This window comes from Amblyomma americanum, chromosome 4 (assembly GCF_052857255.1).
Source record: "Amblyomma americanum isolate KBUSLIRL-KWMA chromosome 4, ASM5285725v1, whole genome shotgun sequence".
NCBI classification, from domain to species: domain Eukaryota; kingdom Metazoa; phylum Arthropoda; class Arachnida; order Ixodida; family Ixodidae; genus Amblyomma; species Amblyomma americanum.
The window spans coordinates 99,767,926-99,788,783 of NC_135500.1; the positions used below are offsets into that span (position 1 = coordinate 99,767,926).

The window sequence follows — 20,858 nt, forward strand, 5'->3', positions numbered from 1 at the left end:
GAACCGCGCCGTAAGGGAAGGGATAAGGGAGGAAGTGAAAGAAGAAAGGAAGAAGGGGGTGCCGTAGTGGAGGGCTCCGGAATAATTTCGACCACCTGGGGATCTTTAACGTGCACTGACATCGCACAGCACACGGGCGCCTTAGCGTTTTTCCTCCATAAAAACGCAGCCGCCGCGGTCGGGTTCCACGCTAGCGCTCTAGCGACAGGTCAGTCCGTCTTGGGATCCGACAGTTCGATGCTGGATCAGATTATTAATGCGTAAGCATTAGAACGACCACGCGAACGAAAACCGGACGTCCGTCTGTCTGTGCGCAGTGGGGTGTGAGGGAGGGGGGGGGGGTTCGCGACGTCACGAAGAAGGAAGCGCCGAGTCACTGGAAAAAATTTTCAGAGTACTGAAATTCCCCTATTCCGGCACTACACTCACGTCACGTCCGTGGTGCCCCGCGTATCTGCCGTTGTGACGTCCTATTATGGAGGACAAAATAAACTTCTGCATAGTTGGCAGAACCCGCTTCAATGATATCGTGAACGAACACTCGGAAAAAATTTTAAACAGTGATTGGAGTATCTCGTTTAAGTAGCAGCATGCGCATGTATGTCCTAGAGTACAGCCTAACGGCGTTCGGAGAGAAGGGGGGGGGGGGGGGGGGCTGACCCTCTCGCCGATTTTCTGCAAATTTGTGCGCAGCATCGGGAGGTGACGCTGTCCAGCGGCAGCCTGGAACACCATGAGGCGCTAGTCGCCACCGCCAAAGCGTCGGCGTAAGCTACTGGAGTCCTGGACTGAGGGCCCCAACCGCAATTCGCTCCGGTCTCCTTTTTTGCAATAAATGCTTGTTCTCTCGCTCTCACTGTTCTGGTAGCATTGGTCCACGGCGGCGGCCATATTCCTCCTAAGCCTGGCGACGCGGGGAAAAATAACGTGGTACAGCGAAACACTTCCAGGTGCGGCGGGGCTAAGGGGAGGGGAGGAGTCAAATAACGAACTGAATTTTTGACGCCCGTTGCGAACTGGAATTAAAACTGGAAATAGAATTGGAATTACACTTAATGAATTACAAAACATGCAAAGCATTAATTTGAGAAAGCGAACTAAACTGTCATTGCTGTGAATGAATTCAGTACGTCGACGCAAGTTGCTTACGAAATCTTGAGCCCACATGCTGGAGCATTCCTCTCCGCACCAATGGCATTTATCGTCGGTTAATTTTATTTTTGTTTGTTGTTGCTGTTTCTGCGCGGCAGATGGGCCTTGATACAATTCTGTTAAGAAAAAAAAGAAAAGAAATAATCGATCTTTGGCGGGTTGATAACTTGAAACCGATAAACGCTCAGAGGCACGCAATCAGCGCGCTTCGTCCACAACTGCAGAAACGAGAGCTGCACACCATCGCACATCTGAAGTTAGCACGAACTGAAAACACAAACGCGAACAGCCTGCGCCGAGACACTTAGTCCCCTAAAAGATATCCACACTAAATGCTGACAGTCAGCTTTCATGACGTCGATGCACACAGTAAAACTCGTAACCCGTAGTAAAACTCGCGGTGCGGGCAGAGAGGATACATCCAGCCACGGAAAAAAACAAACTGTACATTGGAAATTTCTTAATTGGAACTCCCGGTTTGCTCGAGCTGATCGAACTGACGACCTCCGATTCACAACAAATTTATTTTCAGCCTCAGAATCATTCCATTCTGAAGACATGTTGTCGCGCCATATGTCCTGTAGTTTATTTTGTCTCCCGCACAGTGAAACCCCCTACAACACCTGGTTCCCACAGAATAACAGTAAACAAAAAAAAATGAACCACTACCTGACGCAATGTCCGGAGTAGAGTTGGAGGTGCAGCTGTAGAAAAACACGCAGCGTCAGAGATAACTCTGACCGCGGCACAAAAGCAGGATATTAACGAGACTCAACCAAAGTGACTCACAATGCGACTTTTTTTTTCTGACTGTAAACATCACCCATCTGTAACCACACCGTTATTACGCCATGACAGTCACGCTGCTATAGTCATCATCAATATTCTGCCACAGCGAGGTGTATCGCCGCATAAAGAATTCTCTCCAAGATGGGCTGCAAACAATACGGAAATGTTCCTACCTTTTCCCATCTTGTAACACATTCAAAACAGACAATAAGGTACAAACTGTTGTCCACAGCGCAAAGACTTGTCACGAATGCGTTGACAACTAAACAGAAGAGCCCCCCACACACACACACACCTTTCACTTCCGATGGCTGCAAACCACTGCACGTATGCTGGAGAACACATTAGAACCCTCGTTACGCAGGCATTTATTTATGCAGGACTCGCGAGTCCGAAACGGCAGATTCTGCATCACGGTAATCCCTGTCCCACCGGGAGGGCTGCGCAACGCTCCCCTCTCCCTCACAGCTCTCTCCTAACGCAATTTTAAGGCGAACGCACGCACAGAGTGACAGAAGAAAGCGGAGGCGATTCCTATTCTAGAGGGCTTATTAGTGTAATGTCCTCGCTAAGATCTCGGAAAGAAATTTAGGTCTTTACAGATGACGTTCAGGACATTTCAGTCACAAAACATAAGCGAAGGACGCGTCAATCTTTGGACCGGTTGGTGATAACATTACTGTTTGCAGGTCAGGGAAGCCGAGCGCTGACAAAGGCACGGGGACCTGCTCTCCTGCACACACCTGCGTGAACGCAATATGTGGATCACCTGTTTCATTTTTCTACGGCGACAACCAACGCAGGCGCTCGCAACGCGAGAGCCTCGGTCGAAGCAATATTTCGAGGCCTGAAGCCGTTCCGATGACAATAAAACGAAAAAAAAAAATACAGCGGCGGCAGTGCCTGTTCTTTCAGCTGTGAATGTCACATCGCGCAATCGGGACTGCTTCAGATGCGCGTTCCCTCGCCGTGTTTGCGCCACGACTGTGGTGTGCAGTCATGTCGAACCGACTTGCCCGAACGTCTACCTTGCGCCATAAATTCACAGAACGCGCACGCTCAACGCCGTGCAAACGGGACGCCCATTAAACGGTCGTTGGCTAGAGACGGCCACATCGTCAGCGATACGGGAACCGAGAACGTCTTATTGATGACAGCGTGCCAAGGAATCGCACCACGCTTTTCATCCAGGAAGGAGGATGTAGTAGACCGTACGACGCGCTTCAGGGGGGGTCGTCCCCTTAACGACCGCCCAGACGAGCAATCTGGCCGCGCGAATCGCTTATGCAGAAAAGACCCTTTTGGTGCCAACGCTTGAGCACCGCCGCCGGCATGAATTGGAGCGTTCGAATGCAGCCCACCTCGAGTGACATCAACGCGAAAGGATGAGACAGGCCGGCCGCCGCGAGAGGTTTCCTCTTTTGACCGCTTATCTGACCACACGTGACGACAAAAACAAACACACCGGGCGCCAGGTGTGTGCATTGGCGGCCTGCGAGAGCGCGCGGTTCTTTCGACTGCTCGTTTCGGCACCGCATCGCCAGCTGATTTCTCGCGCATGACCCAGATACGGGGCGCCGAAGTTCGCTCTGCGAGCAAGGAACACACCGAGACCGACCGACCGCCACGGCCGCCTTCGAGCCGAAACAAAACAGCAGCGGCGCAAGGGAAACGCCGCCCCCCGTCCTCCGCGCACGACAACAAAAGGAAAGAGGAGGCATCGCGTCAAGACAACTCTTCGTCCAGTGCACGCCGCCGGACGACCCTCGGTGCGCACAATGCTCACGCTGCCGCAGCTACAAAAGCGAACTGGCTGGAGAACACTGAACTCCCTCGCAGCGAACCAGCAGACCTTGAAAGCCGCTCTTCCTTCGGCACGGCAGGCCTCACAGGCGAAGCACCGAAAATGACCTCTCCGCTGCCCGCGTAGTATCCGTACCCGCCGACACAACACTGCTCGCCGGGGACGGAAGAAAAAATGAGAGAAAAACCACGGGAAAAAACAAAACACGTTCGGTTTTCTTTCATTTCGAAGCGCAGTGCTAAAATTTTCGTGCACGGCTGGCGTTCGCTGGGATGTCACTGTTTCTTTTTGTTGTATTTTCTTCGCTCGGATCAGAGGTTAAGCGGGGTGCTAGGCGACAAAAACAGAGCAGTCCTCAAGACGCGTGCATCCGGTCCGCGATGTCCTGGCGCCTTCGACAGCCCTGCGAAGCCGCTCGAAAGGCGAGCACCGCGTTCGAAACAGCCAGCGACGCCGGAAGAATATGACGCTGCCTGGCGACACGCCGATTAGGCGGACAGGTGCTCGCATTCGGGGCCCTTTCAGAGACCCGCATGCACTTCAGGGGACTGTCGCGGGGTCCAGCACTGCTCATCGTTGCCTCCCATCGCCGTCCAAGTGTCCCGTTTCAGTTGTTGTTTTGCATGACGGCGGTGTTACCTTTTCTCGCGGGACGGAACGGACGGCAGCCAGAAAGGGCATGCGCGCTTGACAGAAAACGCGGCTGCAGACACGGGCAGCGCGCGCTCGGCTTACCCCATAAACCAGTCGACGGTGTCGCGGAGGTATTCCGGTAGCCTATCCAGCTTGGCGTTTGGGTGCTACGCTACCGCCGGGAAAGATTTTTCATCAACGGCGGCTCGACGACGGCTACACCGATCCACACTCAACATGGCCGACTTCACGCACAGGAGCGCGAGTTACGTCGGACCGCCGACAGATGGCAAGACCTGTCTAAAATCAGCTGACTTGACTTCAACGGCCTTAGTGCGTCCAACGGGGCAAACAGAAAAGGGGAAGACCTGGAACAGCGGCGCTGGTATCGCTATAAAGCGTCTCCCAAGTGTGTTTGACCACTACTTTCTTTTTTCGCCCGTATGCAACGCGCTGATACACCTTAGGCTGCAAAAGCCTACAGATTCAGGTTACCGCGAAACCAATCAATAAAAGCAGATTATGTTTTTGAGGACTTACTGTACGCAAACAAAAATATGCTATTAAACGTATTCGAATTCAATTCCAGAAAAAAAAAAGCACTAGCAATACGTGCTCTTATTTACTTACTGAAACGGTACTTCCTTCTTTTTTTGAGGCAACAATTGTTTTTGAGGAAAAGAGGCAGTAATAGTCTTAAAATGTTAGTTTTTAGGAAATACGAGATGCAGAAACCACCTCGCTTCTGGATACGATCAACCGCGCCGTGAGGGAAGGCGGAAAAAGGCAAGAAAGAGGTGCTAGTGGAGGGCTCTGGAATAATTCCGACCGCCTGGGGATCATTAACGTGCACTGGCATCGCACAACACGCGGGCACCTTTATACGTTTCGCCTCAATCGAAGCGCGGCCGCCGCTACCGGGTTTGAACCTGGGCAGACCCGGGTACTGCGGCTCAGTAGCCGAGTGCTCAGCACTGAGCTAGCCGCGGCACCCCACTACTCTTCAGTGGAAAGAGAGTTCCACGAAACACAGCGCAAACCTGCGAGAACTGCCAACCCGAAGCTCGCTGTTGCGCGAATTCAATTGATTGCGCCAGGGGTGAATTTGGTGCCTGCAGCTGCAGCGAAGCACCTTAAAGTGAATAGGACACCGGCGCCACCGATCGGCGTCTGCGGACATGCTACGCGCGCTAGTGGCACTATTCTCTGCGTGCGCTTTCGTGTCGCCATGCGATCGCGCATGCGGCGCCTTGCTTTTCGCGCTGGCGGCAGGTTTTAATTTGTTGTGGCGGTAAGGCCTGCAAGAACACTGTCTCCTGAGACTAGTACAAGCATTCATAAGTAGGAATGCATACGCGACTCCATTTTTTAATCTTAGTCAGCTAGAGGAGGAGAAAATAGACAAGTTAATACGAAATGCATACAAAAGAGCTCTCGGCATCCCACGTACCTAACTCCTCAACGGAGAAACTGCTTAGTATGGAAGCCCACAATACCTGTGCGGAGATCACCAGGGCAGTAAGAGAAGCGGATATTTGGAGGCTAAGCTGCTCAACAGCAGGCAGGCAGATCCTAAATGACGTAGGGTGAGCGAGAGGAAACACTGCAGAGCTAATCCCCTTAGACATACGGAAGCATCTCAAAATTGCCAGTATACCTAAGAACATGCACACGGGGCATGATAAAGAAAGGAGAAAACATATAGCTCGTAGAATAATGAACAATCTCGCCCGGGCACCGCCGGTAACATAGCCTTCTGCGACGCAGCCTGTGGATCCGATGGCACCTCGGTCATGGCCACCGTTAATGGGAATCCGGAGGAAGCAACTGTAGCATCAATAATAGGAATGCGTTAGTGGCAGAGGAGGCGGCTATTGCTCTAGCGTGCGTCAGTACCAAAGCCAAGATCATCTTGTCTGACAATAAGGCAGCTGTTCACAACTTTTGTAAGGGGGTGGTCAGACCTCCAGTCAAGCCGCCAAATTACTAAGAGGATACCTCTCACGTGGGTTCCTGCTCACGAGGGCATACCAAGTAATGAGGCTGCTCACAGCCTCGCTCGAGAATTATACATCCGAGCAGCTCTGGAAGTGCCCCTGAGAGGGAATAAAGACCCTCTCATGACGTATAAAGAAATAACTGAAACACCTAGACTGGATAGGAGAACACTCTCACTTCCGGATAGGTCACTCACTGCAAAGGAGTGCAGGGCCTGGAGGAGGCTTCAGGTCAACAAATTCTTTCCGTACTCTATACTACATGGTGAAGACACTGGCGAGCCTGAGCTCTGTAGTAGCTGTCACAGAATGACTCCGCAAAATCACTCAATCTGGAAGTGTCATGATCCTCCTGGGGCTAAATTACAAAGCATTCCAGACGTTGCCACCTGGGAAATGCTCATCCGGAGCCATGACCCGGATCAGCAAAGGCTCATCATTTGTCAGGCAGAGACAGCTTACTACAAGACTTTCTGCGCAGTCTCCAGTCCCGAGAGCCGGCTAGGAGGCACCCCCCTCCTAATTGCTGCGCCTGGACCGTGAGGCCCCATGATGACTGGAATAAAGTTCATTAATTAATTCAGCGGTGCTATTTCCGTGGAGTCTTCCCATGGACCCGCGTCCTCGAAGAATTAGTAGAGGCGTTGTGGGGAGGACTCCCAAGAGCAGGCGTTGATACCATTGTACGGCTTCCTTTTCCCTTTTTCCTCAAGTAACGAAGGTGGTTGAAATTTTCTGATCTTGAAATCGCCGTATGCCAAAGCAATTTTATTTGTTCCATAGGCTCGCAGTTCGAGCAAGCGCATCGACTAGTTGGAGCAGCTGGCATACATATGCGTTCCTCCGGAATTACGGTGGCTACTTTGTTGAAAGCATGGCACAGTTCTCAATTATCAGTTTAGTCGCCGGACGCTGATAAGCCGCATAGGTTTTGCTTCTGCTGACACTCGCGATGGGAGAAGTGGCACAGGGCCAGTAATTGTGAACTGTCAGTGGAACAATATGTGGCTCCATGTGCAAGCTTCAGCAGTACCAATACACAGTTCCAGTTCTCCTCACTCTCCATTTTGATGGGGATCCTTGAAAGGCAGCCAAGAATGCAGATGCAAGGCCAAAAGCCAAAGGTTGCCGCTGACACCTCACACACAACAACCATGCAGTTTCGTGCTGCCACTGGCCTCGCGAATCAAGGTGCCACGCCAGTGCGTAATTGCGCGCATGAAGAGAATTGCGCAATGACCTCAACACTGATACACGGCTGAAGAGTAAAAGTATGCCACTTAGTATGTGTCACAGCAAAGGATGCAAGCATTGCCGCAACACGCGCTGGCACTGCAACAGGCCTAACTTCGAACAGTAATGGCGGATTTCTGTTGCGTTAGTACTGCCAGGTCTAAAACAGCCCGGCATCGGTTCTTAGCTGCATATTGCACCGTGTATAGCGCTCTTAAGAGAAGTAACAAATTTTTGCTGCTCCCGACATTTTGTGTACAGAAACTGTGCTACACTTTACCACCGCAGCACAGGCTATTAACGATTCCTTCCTTAGTACTGTAATCCATTTCTACCGCCTGCAGTGCCGACTGGCAAGTCTTCACAATAGCGAATATGTGGAGTTTCTTCAAAAGAACGAAAAGTAAAGCGCCATCAGACCCATTAGCTGTACACTGTGCCATCTTGCTGCGTCAATTCGTCAGCTCGGTCACCTATGCAGCTCAATCCCAACCTTTCCTCTTCACCGCCGACACACCTTAAGCCTGGTGGAGCAACCTACATGCTGAACTCATTCACGGAACACACCGCACAATATATTGAAGGGACCACATCGGTAATGTTCACTGAAAACACAGACGACTCTAGCATAAATAATGAAAATAACACTATTTCTCTATCTACCTCTGTCAGGGTGCACCGTAGCTTGCTGGCAGTCAAGTAAGAATTGTCCAAAAGCAGCTGAATGCATGCATGAGCACTTGTTTTGGGCATGCACAGCAGTTGAAACAAAACAGTAAGCAAACGGATTCAGAGTTTAAAGGGGTAGTGCAGATTGGGCTGCTCAGTGATGAGTGCAATGATACAAAGCTAGCAGGGCCCTTACCTGAAGAACTGTACCATTAAAGAACGGCACGCACTGAATCAACGTAGCAGCAGCAATGAACTCGCAAGAAAGTGCATGCATGCATCTTTGCACGTCAGATGTGTTGTCAGGTTCAGGTCACTATGTCTAATACTCTCTCTACACAGGCATCCTGAACACCTTAGAAATGAACGCCATTCGACCCAACTGCTGGTCTTCTGCAAGACGAGGTTTTTCTAAGGCATCTGGTTGAAGTGTCATTCATATAGACAAACTGCTGCACTGACATTCTCGACTTTCAAATGCACTTCATGTAGACAAACTGCTGCACTGACATTCTCGACTTTCAAATGCACTTCAAGATGCAAGCGCATACTATAAGGGCGCAGAACCTTAACACTGTCATTTGGAAAAAAATGTACATAGGTAGATATGTTGTTTAATGATTGTAGCACACACTGCATGCCTTTTTTTTCTTGAATTACTAGGGCCAATGAGGCCGCACAATATGGCAGCTGCCGCAGTTCACGATATGCAGTTGCTCTTCAATTTTGTTGGGTTCGGCTATTGATGCAAGTAGTTTTGGAGTCCGCTTGCACCAACATCAAGGCAAGCTAAAGCTTTGGTCAGTAGGAATTCATTCAGTCATTTATAGTCACAAACGACCACACAAAACGAGCAGTAAAAGAAAAGCATGTAGTCAAATGCACGACTTATAAATCATCAGTGAAAGAACAAAAACAAAACAAAGGTAATATAAGAGGAGATGCAAACTGTCTTTTTAATAACAACTGGTGGCTGTAATTATAGTGACATTCCTTGTGGGGTGCAAGAGTAAGCTTTGAAGGCAAAACTAAACTTAACCAAGTAAGACTTGAAACTAGCAGTGCCATTCCAATACAGCAAATGAATGTTGAACCTTGCTTGAAAATTCTCGTGAAGCATTACAGAACCTAATGAAGTCTGAAATCCGATACTTCAATGTCGTTCGGCTCAAATGCCATGTCAGCATGCCCATGCAGCAGAAGCATCACAAGCATAACATTTGTTACAGGCCTGTTGCTTTGTTAACCCTTTCACCCCTCAAGAGTGGAAATAACTGACTCGTACAAGCACAAGTACAAGCACTTTTTGTACAATTACACGCATAAGCGTCGTTTATTCCAGTGAAAAAGACACATTTTGTATAATACAACAGCCCTGCACAGAGCTCAAGCTGAAAATGCATGAAGAGGAATTTACAAAGAGCAATACACTCACACATAGTCATCACACAAGCTTAATTATGTGCAACACTGCCACAAGAGAATTTCATTTTAATGCTGCAGGCAGTCTCTCTCATCTTCCGCAGTTGGATACAACTCAAATACGAAACAGCCTATGATGCCCAAAGGAGGCCTTTCTTGCCAACGGGACCGACCGATTCTCATGACATTGTGGTCAACCCCTTTACACCGGCAGGTGCAAGGCGATTAACTCAAGATAACTGGATTAACGGCAACGTCATGACAATTGGTTCACACCGTTGGCTGGAGGGCCTCTATTGAGCGCATTAGCTGCTTTGCTCTACTTATATTCGCCTATAGCCTTTCACACTGTATAACCTGCTTTTAAAGAGTGCACTTGGTCGCCCAACACTGCACATCAAAATAATCTATACATACATACACAAAAAAAGTGTGCAGAACACTGCCTGAATAATGCATAGTGCATTGCGACACTGTCGGCCATTTGAAGTATCACCAAGTGGAAATCAGAACATTCTTCCAATCTGCATGCAACTGCATCAACACTGAGAGATCTGTTATGCGAAACCGTTCTGGCGATAAGGTCGATACAGCCTCTCGCAAACACAACAACCCACCCAATTTCTAAGTTCTAATATGTCAGATGGGTTACACAACGGGTTTCATATTATTCTGTCATGCTTGTAACGTATATGGATGGAAGAAAGAAGGGTTATTACAAGTCTGTACAGTATTTCTATACTATATATCCTGTACAGTTCTGAAGCCACAGACTCAAACAACATGGAGGAATGGTTTTAAGCTGAATGGTCACCGAGTCACGCATACTTTTCAACGGAATGCCACAGTGATTTGATGAGTTGAAAGTCTATCGACAACACAAAAGGCTAGCAACCTTGACAGGAAAGGCCTCGCATTCTTTTAAAAGTTGTGCGCCGGACAGTGGCACTATTCTGACAGAGCCCCATTGCCCGCCACTCCAATGACGGGAGAGAGAACTTGCACCCCATTTACTGTTCAGGAGGAAATGGGAATAACTGACGGGTGTATATAGCCTCGCAAAAATCCCTTACGCACAATTTGAATGTCAGCGCTTAGCACTGTTTCTACAAAGCCCTGGGATGACAATAACAACGAAAACAACAACAATAACAGAAAAAAGGAAGCATCAAAGGTGTTCTGCTAGACAGAAAACATCCCTGTAAACTTGCTGGAAGGCTTAAAAAGTGTGAGTACTGGAGGCTGACACACAATCTGTTTGCCCCACCAAAAACAACTGGTAATTGCTGTCAGACACAGTGAATACAAAAGAGAGGCATTTTGTGTTTCCTAATAGTGACACCATTTAACAACATGCCGGCCAGTATTACAGCCACGCTTTCATCTCCTGGTTGCCACCAGCAGTTGCAGCAAGGTGCAGTACACCAGTCAAAAGTGAAGAATTCATTGCGCACCTCTAGTAAAATGGGGTGAGGTGCGAAAGGACTAGTGTCGCCATTTGTGCTGCATCATCTGCTCACAGTGGCAAGCTTGCAAAAAGCTAATCTGGCCCCGAGCCAAACGAGTGTGGGCACTTCACTGCGGTACTCCTCCACTCTCTCTTCAGATCAAACGTTTCAATGGCCCGCTTTTCGAAGGAGAAGCAATAAGACGGCTCCAAACACAGAGCATGATTGGCCTTAGTCCGTGTGCATATGGCTCTCTCCTGAGATTCCGGCATTTCGACCGTAAAACTTGCGCTCAAGGGTGCCTTTCACCCACATGTGCTCTGACCTTTGCTTTAATTAAGGAAGAGAGGATTATAGCTGGGAAAAAGAAACCGAAAAGCGGGGTGATCAAAAAATTATTCGCAGAGATCCTCACACTGAAGAGCAACACATTCACAAACAAAATCGCCTCGCTGCCCTGCGCTCTGAAACCTGCCTTGGGGACGAAACTGGCTGTGATGCAAGACGAGCGGCAATGGTCGCCTCCTCGCTGAAGGTACCCACTCACGCCAAGGGGGGAGAGGGAGGGGCGTTACCCATTGTGGGGTCCCCCCCCACCACCCAGCAGGTCCAGCAAGGCCGTGTCATCCCAGCCAGGACCACCTCCCTGCTGCGGGGGAGGTGGAGGACCACCCTGCGGTGGCGCCCCCATGGCCAGCCCACTCGCCAGCTGCGCTCGAATGGTGGACTGCTGCTGCAGGTTCTGCAACAGCTGCTGCTGGCGCATCTGCTGCACACACACACACAAGCAGGAGACCACAGGTTACCACCCATTGGCACACACCATCTCGCCAAACGCACACAACGGTGCGAATAATGATGCGGCAGGAGGCAGCCCGACACTACTACTACTGTCAACTCATGACAATCAAACTTTAAGACAACCGTAAAGTTTAAACTCATTATAATTACGAGCAGTTCATAATCAAAAGGGCCCTTTTTATACATTCGATGTTAATGGTTTCAAACTTCAAAGGTTTAGAACAAATAAACCAGCAGTTTAAATTAAAGAAGGTCAAACTAACGACACTCCCCTGCATGTGCCTGCCTCATTTCCTGCACACCATTTCCTGGCTGGTGACAATTTTCCTCATGTGACTACTGCCACTTTAACAAGAAACAACAAACGTAGCATGGTGGCCTGGTTCCCACAGTGAAAATGCACCATGCCGCTCCTTTACTGGGCACTGGCAGGGTCATCAGATATAACACCAGTGAGGCTGGAGAGGAAGTGTACGGCCGACTGAGCAGTGGAACAGAAAATCCAAACCAACCTGGAAAACACATAAGCCTGCCCCACCACAGCTAAGCCCACCAAAGCTGGGCCTACAACAGCATCACACGACCAGGGTGATTTTTTAAGGTGACCCTGAGAACAATTCCACACAATTTTCATTCTCGGTAAAAATTGATTCTATGATTTTTCCTAGCTATGAGTGAGGTATGTCCAACAGCTAAAGATACCTCTAACGGTGAGAAAATTATATTTATAAATTTCAAAGTGAATGCCAGTTTAGGCTGGCTCCAGGGATGTGCACAGAAAAAAACTGTCCTGAAGCTTGTGAACACAGCCGGTGATGGCGATATGTGTTAATTTTTCAAACTTCACCATCATCATCATCATCATCATCGTGATTACACCCACTGCAGGGCAAAGGCCTCTCCCCAGTCTCTCCAATTAACCAGCTGCGCCCAGCTGCGCCCAGCATAATCCGCAAATTTCTTAATCTTGTCCACCCCTTTCTGCCGTTTGCGGGTACGCTTGCCTTCTACTGGGATCCACTCCATCACTCTTAAGGACTAGCGGTTATTTTTCCTTTGCATTACATGCCCTCCCCAAGCACGCTTCTTCCTCTTGATTTAGACCAGGATATCATTAACCTGTGTTTTGGTCCCTGACCCAATCTGCCCTCTTCCTGTCTCTAAACGTTATATCTATCATTTTTCTTTCCATAGCTCACTGTGCTCTCCTTAACCTAGGCTGAACCCTTTTCGTTAGCCTCCACATTTCTGCCCCATAGGTGAGTACCAGATAAGTACCCATAGGTAAGTTCCAAACTTATCTGCCTCAAAAGAGCTCCACTCCCAGTGAAAGCATTTTGTCTGCCATCAGAACGTGGTGCTCTACCAATACAAGCAAACCTCAGTTTGTCCTCACAGTTCCTTTCAGCGTAAACTATCGCATCACTTCAGCTGAGCTCTTCATGATGCACTTGCTGTACGGAGTGACTGTCCGGAAACATTTACCATATTTACGCGCATGATTTGCGCCCTCGGGTAATTTGCACACCCTTAACTTATCTCCCGGGTTTATAGAAAAAATTTTTACTCGCATAATTTATGCACCGTGCTGCACTAGACCACCATCATGCACGCGGGCTCTACCCTATGGCTCTACCCAGTAGCATTCGGCTATTCCGCGTGTTTGTTCGGAAGGATTTTTGAATCTTTTGTGCACTGGGTGTTCATGGTGGCGTCGGGGGCCGCTGTTAAATTCGCGACGGCACCAGCGGCTTCGCCCCTCGGAACGGCCGGCAGCACTTCCAGGGAGGATCGGCAGCTGATAGAAGAGCCGACAGTGCTGTTTGTTTGGCTGATGCATGTGGCTCGACTGCCGGCTAAGCTTTTCTTGGTGGCTCCGACGCCTTCTGTTTGGTTGTTCGGTCGTGTCTTGCGATGGGATATCACAACTATACGGCAAGTTTCGAACTGCTTGTCGGCACCTTATCATGGCACAGAGCGGCGAGGCCAGCGAGAATAACCGCGTGCGCACAAGTTTGCCCATAGACGACAATCGTTGCGTCAGCAAATTTGTGCACACGTGGCTATTCTCGCTGGCTTCATCACTCTGCACCGTGATAAGGCGCCGACAAGAAGTTTGTTCGACGCTCGTGCAGTACTGTTAAAGAATTGGCCGGGTGTACATTTTGTATGCTGTGTGATAATTGATTCGCGGTTGCTTTCCCGGACGAAGTTACGAAAGCAAACTTACGGAATCCGGGACTACTGAACAATTGGCTGGGTCCTAAGCGATCACGCTGTTTAGCGGCTTATTGAGCTTCGTGCATGCACCTTCATGCCATCCCACAAAGCGGGGAGGAGGGGGCATTTCTTTTATAGTGAACTTTTTTTCTGGGGGCGGCCAGTGTGATGTGTTGGTCCGGGTGCTGACGTATATGCAGCAACATGCACTATACATATATTGCGCGTTCTGACCTTTGTGGAGTTTTTTTAGTCGCGCTCGCGAAATCCCCGCATAATTTGCGCACCCCCTTCTTGGAGCCCTAATTTCTGAATAAAAAGTGCGCAAATTATGCACGCAAATACGGTAGTCTGTTGTGTACGCACTATTAGGATCACTAGTAGTCATGTGTTAATACTCTATAAATTCGAATACTCAGATGAATGGTAAAGTATTCGATATTGTATTTGATCTGAGTGTTTCGTATTCGAAACCTCGAAGTATACGTCTCAAGTGAATAACGTTTCTGGAACTCTTGCTGCATGTGGTTTCGGTTCAGCATGCCTCCTCTGGGATGGCCTCGCCGTGTGTGCGCAGCCAAAGCCACAACTTGTGCTGCGTGCCTACACTGCTTGCGCATATGCCGGAGCCAGTCTGGGTATGCTGGAAGCGCAGCGCCCAGATCTGTACCTTCCAGGTGTCTGTGGCCACGCTGCCTGCGGTGCGCATGTGCCATAACCCGCACTGCGGCGTGCATCAACAGAGAGATTTGACATAGCAGAATCTGCTTCCGCACACCACCTTTATGCGAAGATCGAGTTTAAGGTGACGGGAAAAAAGTACAAAGGAATCCTCATTGTTTTCTTCTCCGTCATTTACTGCGCAAACCAGCGACATTTGGACACTGCTAGGCTGCACCTCATGCAAAGTTCCACAAGTGGGCTTTCTTACATACCATACTTGATGAAAACAACAATGACAACCACCAGCTTTGAACGATCACAACACAAAAGCGTAATGTTTCTTTTTTTATCCTTCCATAATCTAATTCATATTTCAAGCCACACCCATATTACTCATCCTGTCGCCTTCACAGCTCTTCAAGCATTGAGCTCCAACAACTCATTTTGGTCAAATGTGATATGCAGGAAAGCCCACTGACAGATTTTCACATGGGGCTCCTGAAAAGGGGAGGGGGTGAGGGGGAGCGTGAATTGAGGTGACACCGACAGAGCAAGCGATTGTTTGAATATTCTGCCTAACTGCACAATGCATTGTAGCCCTCCCACATCTGATGTGCACGTAACAGAAGGCGATGGCAATAGAAAGACCTCGGTCACTAGGCCAAAAAATTGCCTGGCTGCGTAGTTTCGGTTTCTGAGCGTTGCTGGCAGTTCGAGGCTGCAGTCCGCGTGTTCATCAGCCATCTGAACCACGCTGTGCATTGCTTTTGGCAGCTGACTGGTTTGATGATGGTCGTTCCTTATACACTTTCGCAGCAGTCTCGCCATTCCGACATCAATATGTGTGTTCCCCTCGCTTACGTGCGCATTGTTCTTCCAGCACGCTGACACTGCATGCTTGTCACAGGCTGTTCCCTGTTTGTGAGATGGAGCATCCTCACAAGGCTTCATTGCATTTCAGCATTTTCAGCAGCATCTCTGTTTCAGAGCGGAAGCTCTACTCCTCCCATGCAAAACCTCAAAGTCATGTCGTTCCAAAGAATGACTTTCAAGCGGCGGAGCGGGGGTGGGGCTGTGACATCATACCATGTGACTGCGGTGCACGGAGCCAGCGGTGTTCGCCTTCACAACTGCATTGAACAACGTGATTCACCGCTCACCTCGCAGTTGCACTGAACCACAAGACTCGCCGTTCATCTGATAAGATAATAAAAAGCAGGGAGCGTTGCTTGATGTTTGCAGGTAGCCATGGAGGTGTGCACTGGAACCAATACTCCAGCTATGTATCGTAGACGGCTTATTGAATCTGATGATGCTTACGATGAAGAACATTGACAGGGTACGCTGGCAAAGGATAGAGCGAGGAAACGTGCTAACATTGAAGCAGAAACAAAAGAACGAGAGGCTCGTCTTCAGCTCTGTAAACTAGGTTGAGGCAGGGGGAACCCCGGCCAATTTTTTTCTTTTAAAGCAGGAGGGGGCATATGATAACTCAACCTTCAGATAACTTGGGCATTTCTTCCAGTCACTTGCTTGAAGTCATAATAAGTTTTACTACCAGTCATGCTAGTTTTAGCTGCCAGTCATGGACAATTCGTGGATCTCATTGCATGTTGCACACTTCTGTTGTCTGGTCAAGAAGTGCATATTTCTGTGCACTTCTTCTTTTTTTGTAAAGTGTTAGTTGGTCTGAGTTGGTGTCATTTAAGTTGCAAGGACTACAAAGTATTTTGAAAAAAAAAAAATAATAAAATAAAAAAAAAATAAAAATAATAATGCCGACAATGTTTGCGTATTTATCTCTATCCGAAATTGACTTTACTACTGAACAGATATTAGATTCATTATCTGAAGGCATTCTTCCTTCATAATCTTGTTCGATTTATATTTAAAAATTTCAATAATTATACATCCCCTGGTTTTAAGCAAAGATTTTCAGCAGCATTTAAAAAACAGCCTTTCAAGGTAAGGAGATGCTTTCTTCAGCACAGCGGCCGGCAGCAGGAACGGCACTGAATAGCAACAGCTAAGCAAGCAGGTGTGGCGCAAGCACAGACCAGGAAGGGAACAGAGCTCACCTGCTGAAGAATGTGCCTCAGGTTGGGCGTCTGGTTTGGCTGGAACCTTTGCTGCTGTTGTTGCTGCTGTTGCTGCTGAAGCTGGACAAGAATGGGAGACGCGACTTTTGTAGCCATGTGCCAATGGCATTCATGCCCTTATGCATTGCAATAGGCACTGTCACGACACAAGGGTCCAGTTCCACTGAGAAACGGGCAGCAGCTTGTTTTCTGCGCTCGATGCAATAAACGAAACAATGATGCTTAGAAACACAGATGCCAATGAGAAACAGTTGTTGCTATTCACCTTGTACAGCTGGTCCAAAATAGAATGAAGCACTTTCGAAATTTTTCAGTGGCCATTGGCCACTCTTCTACAGCCGGTCATAGCTTCATGGAACCCGACTTCAATGAAGAAAATTTCTCAGCCTCAAGGGCGGGTTGCTTGAAATTTGATGGTGCACTGTGCTATTTTCACACTCTGAGTTAGGCTGGTCATTCTAATTTCGATATCGGGTTGCGTGCAAAGACAAAGACATAATTAAGATTCACCTCTAATAATAGCTTATCACAAACCTAGCTGATAGCCCATCACAAACAACTTGACATCGTTGATTTAACAAACAGGTAACACATATTTTTTGCAGGCATATTTCTGCTGCTACTACTTGCAAACCAAGACTTCCTTGACATGCTCGCCTACAAAACCATTTGCACCATGGCCTCGGAAGAAATAAGTTTGCTTTTGACACTCATGATTCACGGCCACATGCAACCCGCAGCATGGCCGCCACTGACCTGCTGTGCCTGGTGGGTGACTGCCCTCTGCCGCTCCAGCATGCTCTGCTGTTCCTGGGCGGCTGCCTTCAACTGCAGCTCCTTGGCCTGCGCCGCCTCCAGTGTCTGCTGCAGCTGCTGGATCTTCAGCTGCATCGACACATTTGGACAAGGATTCAATCGCTTACCCACCTACAAAGCTCACTTCGTAAATGGGCCAGTGCGCGGGCAGCAAACATCGACCACCGCTCAGGCAGCGCGGCTTTAGCACAATCTGGCACAGCTTTTTTTTTTTAGTTACATGTCTCTTGTTAGGCCTTGAACCATGACCTGAATGACTGCATCTGCCACATGCCACTTGCACCAGTACTTCAGTTGGAAATAACGCACCCACAGTGTGCACACACTGGCATCAGAAAATTTAGAAGAGCACTTCAAGCTTTCCCTTTACCACATCTTTGAAAGTGTACCATCCTTTGGAATGGGCAAGTGCAGTTCCCTACTTCCTTTTACAAAGTTTGTTTTTTAAACAGCCAGGAATGATCATGAAGTGAACCTTGATACTGTCAACTATTGCGCCTTCTACTTCTGTAGCTATAAAGGCCTTAGAGACCTCAAAGAATAATTGCACGGTGTTCCCTAGTCCATGCTGTCACCTGGTGCTGCAAGGCGGTGTGCTGAAGAGGCGATGCAAGAATAGCAGGGCTTATGCCAGCACTGGGCCTGGAGCCCGTGGTTAAAAAAACTTAGGGGCAATCAATTGGACTGATGCACAGGAAATGCAACAGGATGCTGCTTTCACTCGCCAATCTAATCCAGTTCCAATTCTATTCTGATTCTGGCTACACAACTACGCAAATTGTGTCACGTTCATAGACTGCGACAAGTCCTCGTACTACTACCAGTGCAGTGGTGCAGCAATGCGCCACTGCACTTACAGGTGGTTGTTTCTTACACAGCCACCGGTGGGGCTTGTGAGAACCAGGTTGCCCTTTCCAAACAATGCATGAGGAAACAGCTCCCGCAGGCCTCATTTTTGCACACCGAGTTCTTAGGAAGGCTGCATATTTTGCACGTAGGTCTGCTGTTGTCGGAGTCCTTTTCTCCTTAGTAACTTTTCTGGCGTCTCCCCCTCTCCCCTAAAAGTGGGGAGGGAGGTGGTTGACGGGTGGCAGGTGAAGAGAGGCAAGTCCCCCTAAACGCCACCTAGCAGGTGGAGACCCGCACCGCCTCCGCTCCAAGAGAAGACGCCCCTCTCCTGAAAGCGGGGTGGCTCTCGAAAGAAAACCAAACGGGAAGAAACGAACAGGGAAAAAGAAAGAAAAGATGCACGCGACTCAAGGAACTCCACAAAGGGTGCGGCGTCCGCAACTCCCGACGCCGCCGCCAGAGTTTTTGCCCTCATGACCCTCCTAATTCCACTCTGTTAAAAACTTTTTCTGCCATCCATTCTCCATGCAATGTCAGCACACAGGAAGACGTTCTGGGTAAGACCGATCTGATGCGGCAAACCTCCAAAGCAGCAGGACCAACAGCCCGGGGCCAGTGAGCAACACCTTCTCGCCTTGGACTTATGCCACAGACAATCACAGCAATGGAGCACCCAAACAACCACGGAAGGTGCAACACTGACCCCACAGGCACACCAGAGCCGATGGGTGCCACAGACAGACAAAGGGAGCAGGTCAGTGAGGCCCTGCTGGCCTGCTCAAAATGAGCTGCCCTGTTCAATCAATGCGATGAGGCACCAAAGCTAAGGAACTGAGAGGCAGTGCTTGCAAGTGGCATAAAACAGGAAAAGAAATCCTTTTCTTCAATGAGCCAACAGTCTTGCTGTCAGCTGCTCACCATAGCCGTGATCAATGTAAACGAGCCAAATGCTCCATCTAGACAAGCATTCAATACAAAATGAAAGGACCACAAAGTAAATGTGCCTCTTCACTCAAGCAGGCTCCAGCCTCCACCATGTCAACAGACACGCTGCTGTAAAACACGATCCCTACGGTAAAAGAACAGCGAATCGCTGGCCTTGCATGAAGTCCCTGACTAATTATAGTCATTGTCATGGCTGAAGCAGCCACAATTGAAAAGGTGCTCAAAGGAGTGCAGATACCAAATTTTTGCTTGCGTGAGTTCTTCTTTCAGATAACATGTGTTAAATGTCGCTGATCAGGTGAGTTACGTATCAGCCGAAAAGGAAATATGAACTCCGTTTTTCGGTTAAACTTGACAGCATTTATTTAAAAGAAAGGCGGATAACTGAAGGAGCGGCCTTCTTCACATCGCGCCGAATCCCTGAGTCCCTCTCTCTGCTCGAAGCCATGTTAGCCAACGTTGCATCCCCCCCCCCACTCCCCTCCACTGCAGGGCACTTTTCCTTATTTCCCCTTTGTGGGGTTCCTCCAGTCGCATGCATCTTTTCTTTTTTTTTTTCCCCTGTCCATTCCTTCTCAGTTAGTTTTCTTTCGGAGCAGAGGCAGTGCGGGCTACATACTTTTCCATAGGGGGTTTTCATGCATCTGTGTATTATATCACCTAACGTGTGTTAGATACATGGTTTGTAGTCATTCCAGCTCTTGAAGCTGGCTGGCTTAAAGGGATAGTGAACAAAAGTCTGCCACGGAGATTTCTGGTCCAAACGATCGCTGTGGCACTGAAAGTTACCAAAACAGTGCTCTTTTGAAACAGAAATGAGCAGACAGTAGTTACTACCTTAATGAGTATTTCTCATTGTGAGAAATATGTCTATTATGGGAGCGAAACCTCTCACAATACAGGATGCGACGTCAGCCTTGCCCATCGCAGGCTATCGCCAGCACGGGCCACACAAAAGTGAATGCATTTGGCGTGCTTTTGATTCATTGTACAGTTAATATTGTCCAGCTTCCTCGTGTCCACGCTTCAAGATTCTCTGCCTGCATCTCATGGTTGTATACTTTGGGTGACTACCTACCTGATTCGGTCAGAATAACTCGGACATTCCCATCATCTGTAGCGACGATGAACCAAAAAAGCAACATTTTGCAGAGGTGGTACCAGCAGCGCTATCTCGCGCCCGCCAAAGGAACGAGTGTGCAGGGATTCCTGAATTAAGCCCTGCCAAGACAGCTTGCCTACAGCGCTGCTGAGGGTAGCTGTAATGTCATGCCTGCCAGCTCGTAGGCAGGCGCTCGCTGAGTGTGGCCCAGCGGCC

At 48.8% G+C, this 20,858-nt stretch overlaps 2 protein-coding genes across 33 annotated transcripts in view; both read right to left on the minus strand.

Moving 5' to 3' along the window:
* The window catches only part of Mob2 (MOB kinase activator 2), a 98,918-nt gene extending 94,283 nt beyond the window's left edge, over positions 1-4,635 (minus strand). The window contains exon 1 of the mRNA XM_077661280.1: positions 4,481-4,635. Coding sequence (XP_077517406.1) covers positions 4,481-4,485 — 5 coding nt within the window. The 5' untranslated portion in view covers positions 4,486-4,635. The remainder of the gene's footprint in view (positions 1-4,480) is intronic.
* Positions 4,636-9,571: 4,936 nt separating this feature from the next.
* Positions 9,572-20,858, minus strand: part of LOC144128176 (mediator of RNA polymerase II transcription subunit 25-like) — an 86,185-nt gene continuing 74,898 nt past the window's right edge. For 31 of the 32 annotated variants that reach the window (XM_077661305.1, XM_077661292.1, XM_077661311.1 and 28 more), the window contains 3 exons: positions 17,687-17,815; positions 16,910-16,990; positions 9,572-11,916 (listed from right to left, as the gene is read on the minus strand). In XM_077661305.1, the coding sequence (XP_077517431.1) occupies positions 11,719-11,916; positions 16,910-16,990; positions 17,687-17,815 (408 nt within the window). In that variant the 3' untranslated portion in view covers positions 9,572-11,718. The remainder of the gene's footprint in view (positions 11,917-16,909; positions 16,991-17,686; positions 17,816-20,858) is intronic. The other variant, XM_077661283.1, reaches the window with a different exon arrangement.